We start from the raw sequence: 13,949 nt of genomic DNA, 5'->3' as shown, positions 1-13,949 counted from the left end.
AAATCAGGACTTCCATGACGACTAAAAGCGAACTGACGAGTTAGACGATGGCATTTTATCCGAGTTTTACTGTATACCTGAAAATTAATCATGGAATTAAATCCTATATCCCATAATATATACTGTGCACCCTCAATACCAATTAGCAACAGCAATTAGCAGTCAAGGACTAACTAATGAACAAGAGTGCACACTCATAATATAGCTATAGTTATAGCTGAACGAGCTGGGTCACGTGCTAACGACCCACGCAAGATGTAATCACCAAGCAGATTTCGTCAGCCAGATTTCGTCCTCAGCCCATTCACGTGCAATGCAGATTACTTGCAAAAATATTTGTGTTTCATCATTGTTTGCCATCGTAATGATCCTGACATTGACCGACGACCACTTACAATACGTACGATGTATTTCACATTACTAATAATGTTTGTCTGTCTCTCGAAGCAGGCAATCTAGGATTATATAAATGCCGCCACACAGAACCTTGCGAAGTGGCATTAATCACGATTTTAATATAAACTCCTGTCACGTCCGATTAGATCGACCGGTCTCGAACGCAGTGCAAACACACATGCTGCTGCTGCTGTGGTCTCATTAGCTGCCCGGCCACAACAAAGCATAAACACGTGCACAGCGCGACATGAGGTAGGGGGCGCCGCGGTTGCTCGCTAAATATACGCGCTGACACATGACGAGATGACTGCACAGCTTCCGAGTTTAACCGAGGAAAACACGTGTTACGCCGTATATACTTTTTCTGGAACGGCTGTTTAACGAACTAACTGCTATCACTGTTAACTGCGAAACTGGAGAACAAAATGTGACTACATATATATATATATATATATATGTGGCCGTCGCGTAACAGAGATGCAGACTTCACTTCGATATACTGCAAGGTTTGATGCGCTGCACATGAAACACATCGTGTCAGTACATTCTATAGCAAGCCATGGAACTGATTAACTTCTACAACATTAGCAGCATGGGAAAAAACATTAGCGACTGTCACAACAGGGAAATACCGGTGGAGGTGACAATCGTACTGGGCTATAATTTCATCGTCTCGATCTGCGCCTTTGGACTCAATGCCGTCATCATTATCGTGATTTACTGCTCAAAGCATCTTCACCAAACCTACTATTACTTGATATGCAACCTAGCAGTGGCAGACATGATAGCAGGGTTGTCGGCTGGTAAGTATGAAGTCTATTTTGCTATCCAGGGCGCGAAATTAGCACCAGCCCACAGGCATATATGCCAGCAAATTATTTAGAGGGGCGGTAACATTGGCAAAACACCGGCGCATTGAGCCGGTGGTTTAAGCCGTGTTAGCGAGTACCTACATTTATATTTATAGCATTAATGAGCAAATGGCCTACATTACTGTTTTACCTGAAGTATATCACGCTATAAATTATCAAAATTTTACAAATTTGAAATCAAGAATGCAAGCGTGAAACATGACATTGATTCTACAAACAAAATTTGCGAGAGCTGGTAAATTATGGTGAGGGCTGGAACAAAAATGCTGTTACCAGCCCTCTGGGCCAGTAGAAAAATATCTGAATTTTGTGCCCTGCTATCCAAATGAGACAGACGTGAGCAGAACAAGTAAGGACGCTAACCGTGCTCTAACCATCATAACCCCTGTAACAATCTAGCCCAGCTTGGACATCAACATTAAGGTGCTTACACATGTAGTTTAGTTTTGTTAATTGGAACTGATCCATTTTCATTCTGACTGCACTCGAGTGATATGTCCGCATAAGTGCACAGTATTGTGTTGACCATGCTAATTTACAACAGTTATATAATATAGTAATTCACATGGATTGCCTTATGGGAATTTACTAGTATATATGTATGCAAATTATTATTATCGTTATTTCCACGTGTTTCCCGCACACAGGGATCCACACGACCTCCGTGAGACAGCTAGCATGCGAGATTTATTAATTATTATTATTATTGTCGTTAACTCATAAAAAAGCAGAATAATAAAAGGTGAGGGAAAACTTTTGGAAAACTTTTGGGGAAACTTTTGTGAAAACTTGGGAAATTTGGAAAACTTTTGGAAAACTTTTGTGAAACCTTTTGGAAAAACTTTAGTGAAAACATGGGAAAACTTTTGTGAAAGCTTTTGTGTCATACAGTAAAACTCGCATTAATCGGCACTTTTGGGACCAGCATTTTTGTGCCGACTTAGCAAAATGACGATATACGCGTAAGTCGTTATTTTGTCGACTTATGTGTAGCCTACGTCGCCAAAATGACGACTTATGCATGATGTATATCGTCATTTTGACAACTTGCAAAGCCGGCATTTCGGTGACAGAGAGAGAGAGAGAGAGAGAGAGAGAACCAGAGAGGTGTGCGCGCGCGTGTGAGAGAGAGAGAGAGAGAGAGAGAGAGAGAGGTGTGCGCTGGCGTGTGTGTGTGTGTGTGTGTGTGTGAGAGAGAGAGAGAGAGGTGTGCGTGTTTGTGTTGTGTGTGTGACAGAGAGAGAGAACCAGAGGGAGTGTGTATGTGTCAGAGAAAGAGAGAGAGAGAGGTGTGTGCGCGCGCGCGTGAGAGAGAGAGAACATGAGAGGGGAGTGTGTCGCTGCCCAAGCACCAACGCATAAAACTGATGTCTTGAAAAATGTGTATTTATTCTCATCAGACACCGTGAAACTGAAACATACAACATTATGCTATGAATATACTGATGTACATCAACTTAGACAATATTACTGACATGTGACATAAAACTCTTAACTTTGCACCCTTACTCGTCATCATCATGTATTTCAAACTTACAACAACCTACGTCTTTACAATGACCTAACTTATGTTACGAAAATACGTCTAATACAGTAGAACCACTGGCAGCAAGAACAAGCCCGCACGTACAGCACACACGCGGCCATTGACTATATATAACAACATGGTGCCTAACTCGCCGCCGCAGTTTCCACAACTCACCGTTTTCAATCAGTTACAACTCCGGTGTTCCTGCAGGTGACACCACTTTCCAACTATTGTTGTTTGTCGTTATTTCCACGTGTTTCCCGCACACAGGGATCCACACGACCTCCGTGAGACAGCTAGCATGCGAGATTTATTAATTATTATTATTATTGGTGTTTATTTCCACGTGTTTCGTGCGTACAGGGATCCACACGACGTCTATTTGGGCGCGCCTCGATTGCAGTGCTGCCATCTGCATGATCGTCACCGCCTCCTGTAAGTCCGCCGTCGCCGTCTCCATGACGACGTTCCTCGCGATCTCCGCAGAACGATACGTCGCCGTCGTTCACCCGATGCGCTACGACTCGTTCGTCACGCCGTGTCGCACCGCCGCAGTCGTCAGCGCCATCTGGCTGTGGGAGCTGCTCGTGCACGCCCTCTATTTCTCGACGCTCGTCCTCGACGCGTTCGCCCCGGCGCGATACTGCTTCATATTCAACGATCGAATCCGCACTCTCTACATGGCCTCGGCGATCGCATACTTCCTGTCGATGCCCGCGGTCGCCTACGCGAATGCGCGAGTGATGCGCGAAGTGGCGCGCCAGCAGAGGGCAGTAGCGGCATCCTCGGTGGTGGCGTCTGCGAGAGAATCGCTGCGGCAGAGGTTCCTCCGCGCGAAGACGATGTTCCCCCTGGTGGGAATCTTCTACGTGTGTTCGCTGCCTTACGTCATCGCGACACTGGTGCAGTCGCACGCCGCGGGGGTTCACACAAACATGCCGCAGATCTACGTGTTCACGGGCGCGTTCCTCCTCACGAACTCCGTGATCAACGTGTTCATCTATTCGTTAAACCTCAAGGATTTCAGGCGCGAACTTCATAGGTTCTTCTGCAAGAGTCGAGCGGCGGCGGCGGCCGCAGCGCGGGAGACGAGAGCGAATAGAATCTCGAGTGTTCGGAAGGAGGTCGTCACGCCGACGCCGTCGTCGAACAGCATAAGCGCCATTGTGAGTCATCAACACTGATGTGCCTCTCAATCACAGGCTGGTTCGTATTCAGTCAGTATGTATATACATGTATATATATGTGGATAGGTAGGTAGGTAGATATAGATAGATAGATATATAAATAGATAGATAGATAGATACATGTATATACATGTGGATAGATAAATAGATATATATATAGATAGATAGGTAGAAAGATAATTATATAGATTGGTGTATAGATACAGATAGATTGATAGCTAGATAGATAGATGGCTAGATAGATAGATAGATAGATAGATAGGAAGATATATATATATATAATAATATTAGTAATAATAATATTAATAATAAAAATAATATTAGTAATAGTAATAATAGTAATAATTACCCGTGAACGGACTGTTCTCCTTCAGCACCGTGTGGTTAAACATGTAGTATCCGCTCCCCGTGAAATGATTCCCGTTCTCCACAGCCGGCGGCGGCGAACTGAACGAAGCCACGGTGCGGGTCAACGTGTAGATGGGCGCCGGTCCGTTCTGCTGCAGTGGCGGCTCCCACTCCACCTCCATGACAGTGGCGTTGTGTCCCTCGCCCCTCGGCTGCAGCAGCTGGTCCGGAGCTGCAAGCACCCATGGGAAACCCGTGGAATTACGCTCGCTCTCAATGTTGACGGTTTTTACTCCTTTGTCGAGGCGTTACGTTATGGAAAAATCAGGGTTGCAAGGACCGGCTAAAAATGGCAAAGAAAACTGAGAAAAAACTGTATGTGTTACGTTCTCTCTCATTATAGATGGGTTTCCCTCCATTTTCGACGATTTATATTATAATTATATACTTATATTTATATTTATATACTATTTACATTCCTATTATTATGCTATTACTAATAAGAGCTGCAAGGACTGGCAAAAATACGAGAGAAAAAACCGCACGCGTTAACGGATGCTCTCGAAATAGACGGGTTTCACTCTGTTTTCGAGGTGTTACATTATGAAAAAACAAGACTTGCAAGGACTGGAAAAACATGGCAAAAATACGAGAAAAAACTGCATGCGTTTACGGACGCTCTCAAAATATTTTTTTTTACTTTATTAAAAAATGGCAAGTTAATGTCGATCGCAATGCACGGTTAAAGCTGTGTTAGGATCCACCTCCCTCGAATAGCTGTCCGTACAAAGGACACCGCAGTGGCTGCTTGTGAGTGAACCTTATATACAGGTTTGACTGTATATGTAAAACAACACGTCCTGTATTGGAAATGTGTTTTTCCTGTATTGGAAATTTTCCCGCTACTTAACTTGATCACGTCACCGTAAATAATAAAAAATAAAAAAAAGATTTCCACTTTTTCACAAAATATAAGTAATTCTGTTCACATTTTATGGTTAAATTGCTGCATTATACTTCCTATTTTACTATATTGTTCGATGTGAACATACACTCGTGACCCATACATAGCCCATAGCAAGCAATTAATGTTGAGAACATTAATTCAAATTGTCCAGGTTTTTTGGATTTTTAACTAGTTGAGAAACAATCTTATCAGGTAAGAATTTGACGATTTGTTTAGTCCCATTAGTTCTACTTTTAATGTAAAAAAATGGCAATTTTTTTTTTTACAAATTTTACCATAGAAAATTCGTGACTTAGTCCCTTTAAGTAGGATAATTACGTACGTTTGAGTTGATATTATAATGATGTTTATTCACATATTTACACCAGGATCGAGTAAATAATAACAAAGTTTGTTCATAATCACTCCTGATTTATATCTGTACGTATGCAGACATAGAATTGTAGCACCAGGTGTAACGTTTTCAAAGCTATGGCACAGCACACCATCCTACCTACCTAAGGGGTGTGACTGGGGGAATGAACTAGACGTCATTCGACTATAGTAATGAGCCCCTACGTACGTTAACGAGGTGTCACGCTGTCGTGAGAAGGGAGCACCTGTAAACTGTGTATACATATATGGCATCCATGCACACTCGTATACAAACATTTATATGTACGTATGAACCACATGATTCTAATATACGTTATATTTATTCATAATATAGGCGATTGTGAATAAGCCTGAGTGTACCTAGTTATGAATGTAAATACTAGGAAAGAGTATTACTTAAAGTAAGTATTTTAATATAAATAAGAAAAAATACAAGTATTATATGTACATGAAATATATGTATTGCGTCTAGTTTGAAGATTGTAATCCACTATATTACATCATCTGTGCACACGAAACAAACTCTATAACTAATTAATGCAATAGATGTAATGGGGCTTTTCTAACAGTAACAGTGAGTTATAATTGTGTTTTCTTAAAGTGTGCCTTCTGTGTTTCCAATCACAACATGACAATGTGGCAAATCCTTCAGTCAACTTTGGCTCATAGGGTCTATGTCCCCCAGGGTACTATCGGAAGGTACCCTGTATGGGTACGGTTCGATATATCGGGTCGTACCCTGGTAACTATCTGATATGGTTAGGGTTAGGGTTAGGGTTAAGGTTAGGGTTAGGGTTATAGGGTTAGGGAGTAGGCGTAGTCGACTCCCTAAACTCGTTAGTGGAGTAGGCGAGGTACGGTCCGGCATATTAGATAGTATACCAGGGTACGTTCCGATATATCGAATCGTACCCAGGGTATACCATCCGATAGTAACCTGGGGGACATAGACCCTCTCAGCTCAACTTTGCATCAACATCATGGGGCCGGGTTTCACGAAGCGTGATTAACTTTAATTATGATTAAATCACTAATCCTACTTAACCTCCTGTAATTATGATTAGTTAATCATACTTAAAAATCTGTTTCACGAAGCGATTTAAGTACACATTTAACTAATCACATAATTAGCCGACTTAAACATGAATTACACTGTACTCAAAATGGCGGACAACGCCAAAAGTACCTGCAAATTCGGTACATGAAAAAGGAATTAATTTGCTATTATAATGACTAAATTAGTACAGCTAATCTTAGATAATTTAAATTTCCTTAAGAAAAAATGGAAGTAAAATGTCCAATTGTAAAATCTGCAGCCTACTTAATATACTAGTACTACCTACATATACTACTATACTAGTACTATATAGCAACTAATCATGATTAGTGGATTTAATCATGCTCCCGAGTAGAATTAAATATTGTGATTAACTTAATCATGATTAAAGTTAATTACGCTTCGTGAAACAGTCACTTCAATTTAAGTAAGAGAAGTTAATCATGATTAAAGTTAATTACGCTTCGTGAAACAGTCACTTCAATTTAAGTAAGAGAAGTTAATCATGATTAGTTATTTAATCATGATTAAGGACTTAATTACGCTTTGTGAAACCGGCCCCTGATCACCAAAATTTAATAATTAGCCTTAAGAATATAACATCAGTCAGCAACATAAACGACAGCAGCAATCAGAGTTTCCCAGATGTCACTGCACAGAGTTGTAGAAGAACTTGTTAGTTGTTAGTTGCAGAAGAAGTTGTTAGAGGAACTTGATGAGGGCTAAAAAATAAGTCAATACTAACAGTCCACTGCTAGTTTTATTGATTTGTGACATATCTAACAGTAGGCTCGTAGAATCAAAACATGGGGGATATGCTCTCCACAAAGCCTGCATACGCCTTCAGCTATGCTCACAGACGTCCACTCACCCGTTCCCATGGTCCTGCCTGTGACGACTGAACTGTTAACGCAGCCTACATGGTTACATACGCCGATGTGAAACATGTGTTCGGAATACGGTCTGTAGCCGCTAGCGACGTATGACGTAGTCTCATTGTTGGTTGATGAATATATCAGCTGTAACGAGAGAGAGGCAGAAGTAAGGAGAAGTGAGCTCATCGAAATATATGTTTCGCACATTATAGAATCAGCGATTCCAGGCGTCTGCTGTCTGAAACATATTATAATAGTTAGTCTACAATGTCATAACATTTGCACAGTGCTTAATGCTCCAATAAATTTATGATTTCATTACTTCAATCTTCGATTATTTTCAATAACAGGCTGCTATTACCAATTCCGTTTACAAAATGTACTTACAATTAAAACTAGAAAGCAACATCTCAGTATGAGTGGTTGGGATGGCTTACCTGGGCGTATTTCGATAGTGCAAACTCCATGTTACACAGATTTATTACATGTGTAATTATTGGTGTACGTAGGTATACGTACACCATACGCACAGGTATTATATGTACAGGTATTATACGTATGTATAGGCATAAGTGTATGTACAGGTATAAATATCGGTATTATACATAAGTATCAGTGTTCGGACTTACCCAGGCGTACTTGGGCTGTGCAAACTCCAAGTTACACAAGATATATTACATACATAATACATGAATTCTACATCTCGGTATCGGTGTTATTAATGGCTTACCCAGGCGTACTTGAGCGATGCAAACTCCACGTTACACAGGATTCACATATGTAATACATGAACTACAAAAAGCTACGTCTCGGTATCGGTGTTCAGGCTTACCCGGGCGTATTTCGGCGGCGCAAACTCCACGTTGGAGTCGACGTAGTGATAGATGCGGTACTCAGAGATGAAGCCCTGCATCTCATCCAGTCGCGGCGGCATCCACGAGATGTTGACGGCCACGCTGGAGATATCGACGATCTCAGGCGCGTCTACGTGCAGAGGAACTACACACCGAACAACAATGGTGATCGAGTGAAGACGTTATTTATATGTAAATATATATAACTATAAATATATATAATGTAGGTCATTTCCGAGAACGGTGAGTATACGTATATATATATATATTTATATTGATGTATTTATTACTGTAATCAAACATTTTATATGTCTACGTTCAGAGGAACTGCACCAAAAACAACGGTGATTGTTGATGTTATACATATATATATATATACATTTATTTATTTATCATTTATTTAAAAATCATACCGTCTTCTGCTGTCCTGCCACTGATCCAAATGCTTGCTTTCTTCCCTGCACCATTCTCGGAAATGACCTACATTAAAAGATTTAAACTTACAAACAGCACCTATTGATCAAGATTAATAGCATGAGTAGATCTTCATTAAAGGATAACTTTAAAAATAAAATAAATCAAAATGAGGAAAGATGGGGGTTAACTTAGCCCTTATTTATGTAAATATTATCTGATATTATTCTCAAATCATATGTGATGAAACATAAACAACATACTTCGAGATTGCATTACAAGATTCCATCACAAAGTCTATGCTAGGTTGAACATCTGAACAAGCACAATGGCCAATCATGTCCAGACAGTTTCCATGACATTACATATGGTCACATCAGCCACCATGCATCCACAATCCACCACACAAACAACTTTAACTTTCGTGTGAATACTCTACATATAGACACATTTAATTACTCATGCACTCTAACCAAAACATTTCAAACCCAAAATCCAAATGCAAGATCAACTCTCTCTCTCTCTCTCTCTTTTCTCTCTCTTGCTCGCGCACGTGTGCACGGTCCATACCTGGAATTCGTACTCTGTGAACGGTCGCAGGCCAGCCATCGTGTAATTGGTCGCGGGCGGTTCCAGTGGGTCGTCGTCCCCGCGCGAGGGCGCCACCGTAGCAGCGGCGCCAGGGCGGCGCGGGTTGAACCAGCCCGCCGGGTGAAACACTCGCGTCTCCGCCGGCTCGCGGTTACCCAGCATGTCGACCTTCTTACCGCGGAACCACAGCTCGTAGAAGATGATGATTCCTGCGATGCAGCAAACGTCGCGTTGATTATGGATGGAATATAATTATTGGAAGGAATAGAAGTTGGGATACGCAAGGTCGGTTCGCTGTGTGTTCTGCTGTAAGAAGTTTGGCACCGAACATGTATCAATACTATGGAACAGTTAGGGTTAGTTATATACTGTATGTAGAGGATAACACAAAATAATTTTGGAATAAACTTGTGGAATTTATTCCTTCGATTGGGGAAAGGAATTGAGAAAAGATACTTTTTTTAAATCGGATTTTCGCTTAATTCATGATCACGAATTTTTTTAAACATAAAATTTATAAACTTACAAAATAAAATTCGACATTTAAATTAAAATAATAATAAAAAACACCTTGAATAATTATAATAGACTAACAAATCAAATAATTAAATTAAATTAATAAATTATTATTTAATTCCGTTTGCTCGCGTCGCCCGCCCGTCACCCGCCACGCACCGTTAGGTTCATCCGGCGGATCCCAGAAGACGCAGAGTTCGGTCGGACTGAGCGCGGTGATGTTGGGCGGCCGCTGCCCCTGCGGCACTGCCTCCACGCTCGTTATGGCAACCGAATCGCTGTGCAAGCAGCCTCCGGTCGTGCACGCCACCGCCGTGAACGTGTAGTTAGTGAACGGCACGAGCATGTCGACGACGGCCAACCTTTATTATTATTATTATTATTATTGGTCTTGTTGAGAAATTATTATTATTATTATTATTGGTCTTGTTGAGAAATTATTATTATTATTATTATTATTATTATAATTAAATCTTTACTGCATGTAATTTTAATACAAATACATGTACTGAAAACAGTCTTTTTCACAGAGAAAAAACACTGATCAATGCACAGTGTTGAGCAGTTAAAATAATGAAGTTACTGAGTGATACAGTATAAACAGCTGCTCCTATACACATTGGGGAAAAAAATATACAAAAACGACAAAGTACAATCTGTACAATACAAAGTACTGACCTCTCCTCACCGTCCCCGCTCCAGTGCACGACTTCGTCCGGGTAGCTACGCACGGAGGTCGACGCGATCATGTACATCACGATGCGACCGTCGACAGCGCGCTGTCCGCGGCAGTTGAAGGTCGCGGAGCGAGCGCCGACGTCCGAGACTGAGAACGGGAACGGTCCCTCGGGAACGCCGGGCGGGGTCAGGACGATGGTGGTGGAGCTGCGGAGCCGCGACGCCACGGCAAAGTCGTTGCCTCCGCGACTCTACCATGTAGGTGTAGTTGGTGTTCGGCATTAGTTCGGTGTCATTGAAGACGAGATCTACGATCGATATAGTTATAGTTACAGAGATGGTATATATAAATACTAATAGTATAGTTATAGGTATAATATATATACGCACGCCGCGCAGGCGCACGCACGCACGCACACAGTAATATATTTAGAGGTATAGTTATACTATAATTGGGTCTCTCCTGTTAATCCATTTCCACAGAACACAAGACCAGCAACGTACGAATACAACTTCCAGGCTCGAAACATCGAATACAATCAATAATTCGAATACAAAAAGCTAACTATAAAAAGCTGCGAACTTGCTCATTATTTTACATCGAAGACCTGAAACAGCCACAAAACAATCGAATTCGGCTTTCACGTCTCCGGAGCAACCTATCGTGTTCACAGTTACGCGTACAACACTCACCCCACGAAGCAGGAATGTGTGCTAACAGAAGACCATCTCTGTGCAGGTAGTAGTTCTTGATGAAGCCATTCGGGTAATCCGGCTCGCTCCATTTGATCTGCAGGGTCATCGGGTCAAGGACGGTGTAATACGGCGGCGGCTGCTGCGACGGACCTGCAAGCAGGCAACCCCTACTTACAGTCACACACCCTATACTTATAGACAGGTGCATAACACACATATGTATAGTATATGTCGCACTCTCTCTCTCTCTCTCTCTCTCTCTCTCTCTCTGCTCATTCTCTCTCTCTGCTCTCTAAAATATTATATATATATATATATATATATATATATCCAAGGACACTAAATCATTATATATAATATAAAGTCAGATTAAACAAACCAATGTATATTTATCAAAATGAGGTCAATTTTCGACAATCTGGTCGTAATCAAAGTTCATGTATATTGACTAACAGCCCTACATGTGACCCAAGTGGGCAGTATATCAATAGAACAATGCACATTGTTCATTACTACGTCGTTATAGTGCCGTTTGACATCGTGGCTTCAGTGTTTCGCACCGACTCCTTATATGTTATTGTTACAACGTTAAACGTGAGTTGTGTATATGTAAAACCACGTTAACGGCGACGATCTTACGTTTGCTGCAGCCGAACGGGTTTGTGATGTCGAGGTTGCTGGCAGCGGTCACACACGTGTCACACTTGTTTCCCCGTCGTGTAGGGTTTGCAGTCGCACATGCCGTATGCGGATACAGGTCAGGTTCACGCTGCCGGCCGGGTCACAGTTACACGATTGACACCTACGTACGCAAGCACACAGGAACTTACATTATATACATGTATATATACAGGTCAAGTTTACGCCGCGTGCAGGGTCGCAGTTACACGACTGACACAAAAGCACAAGGCATTACGCGCACGCACGACTCGAAGGATCCTGCATTACACGCATGCATGCACCACATACATATATATAATTGTATCTTATCAGTAGGGATGAGATTGGATAATTTAATTTTCAGCTGAAATTTTAATTAGCAAACAGAGGAGCGCGCAATGCGAGGGCATGGTCCCCCGGAATTTTTTAAAAAGAATGGTGACAATGTTGGGTGCATTCTAGCTATTCTTGAACAAATTATAGGGAGAGCTCTGTGACAATGCCCTTGTCAAGTTGTCAAAAGGAACAACGGAACTATAATAGCGAAATGCAGGGGGGCGTGAAAATAGGGCAAGGTTTTTTTTATTAAAGTGTCTATCGCATAATGATCATTTTCTGTTTGCCGACCGCGTCGCGCTTGCGATTGTTTTACTCAGACATTAACTGCTTGCTGCGACGGAGCATTTGTAATGAAAAAACAGCAAAAATGTGAACAATCAGTGGTGCATAGTCATGTACACAACAATGCAGCACCAGGCAACAGTAAGACACGCCCCAGGCCAGGCATGGTCCGTTACGTGTCAGCATAGCCTCAAAATGTCTGCCGCCTCTAGCTCGCAGCCTGTGATACAGAGGATTGTTACTTTCTCTGAGCGCCAGAAAACAGATAGCACTATACTGGTATACTCGCTGTCAGCCTACTGTCTATCAGCTCTAAGTCTACAGTCCAGGTGCTGTTGAGGGTAATACTAATTTAAGATTGTTTACATTGTTACCCCCCTCCCAACTTTTTCCTCACGAATCTTAGACGTTTCCACAAAAATCGCACTCAGCGCTGGGTACTTTCACTTCAATAGCGGCGGGATTTACCGAGGATCATTCCGCGGATCCGCGGAAGAATCTCATCCCTGTATAAGTATTAATTGTATATCTTGCCTCTGTATTGTAATAAGATGCCTCAATATTATCTGCACAGTAAACTTTGATCACATTCAGTTGTGAAAAATGATATCTCAGTGAGATATCTCTAATAAATGCTGCTCTTTCTCTCACAACCACATTTTTACTAGCTGGCATACAGTCAAAAACCCACACATACTCACAAGCGCATACGTAGCTGTACTTTCACTCCCACTACAGGGTGTGAAACACTACACGGGTAGAGCTAACACGCATGCGCAAACACTGCCAAGTGGAATACAGGACACGATATAATCGAATCTCTCTATGGTACTATAACTTCTAGTACGTAACTACACAATTACTTCTAGATACAATATACAATAACAGAACCTCTCTCACTACCTGCCAATGCCGCGATCGTAGTGGTGGTAGCCGGGCATGCACTGGTCACAGCGTTTCCCCGTCACGCCGCGTCCGAGCTCCACGCACACGCACTGGCCGGTCAGCGAGTCGCACGTTGTGCCCTGGACTGTGGACAGGAAGCTGCAGCCGCACTCCAGACAGCCTCGCCCGCGCTGATTCACGAAGTAACCTGCCGACAGAAATGCGACAATGAAACCTACAGGAACGTACACTGGGGAGTACACGTGCGGACAGACCGGACATGCATTGCTGGAGAGAGCAACTTGAAATTCTAGTTTGGAATTGGTAACTTTTTTTCCCTGTCGATAGAAATATGACCATGAGTGGACGCGAAAATGCAGACGCACCGGACTGGAGCAGATGTTGGAGAGAGAGCAGCCTGACCTCTAG

General features: G+C 42.2%; 1 protein-coding gene across 1 annotated transcript in view; it reads right to left on the bottom strand.

The window, feature by feature from the left end:
* LOC106811801 (usherin-like) overlaps positions 1-13,949 on the bottom strand; it is a 129,146-nt gene that overhangs the window by 85,961 nt on the left and 29,236 nt on the right. The window contains 12 exon segments of the mRNA XM_014815521.1: positions 4,333-4,563; positions 7,602-7,749; positions 8,438-8,604; positions 8,873-8,939; positions 9,444-9,673; positions 10,140-10,342; positions 10,659-10,907; positions 11,378-11,504; positions 11,994-12,066; positions 12,068-12,098; positions 12,100-12,156; positions 13,539-13,728. Of these exon segments, the coding sequence (XP_014671007.1) occupies positions 4,333-4,563; positions 7,602-7,749; positions 8,438-8,604; positions 8,873-8,939; positions 9,444-9,673; positions 10,140-10,342; positions 10,659-10,907; positions 11,378-11,504; positions 11,994-12,066; positions 12,068-12,098; positions 12,100-12,156; positions 13,539-13,728 (1,773 nt within the window).

This window comes from Priapulus caudatus, unplaced genomic scaffold (assembly GCF_000485595.1).
Source record: "Priapulus caudatus unplaced genomic scaffold, Priapulus_caudatus-5.0.1 Scaffold577, whole genome shotgun sequence".
NCBI classification, from domain to species: domain Eukaryota; kingdom Metazoa; phylum Priapulida; class Priapulimorpha; order Priapulimorphida; family Priapulidae; genus Priapulus; species Priapulus caudatus.
This window is presented reverse-complemented; position numbering and strand designations above follow the sequence as displayed.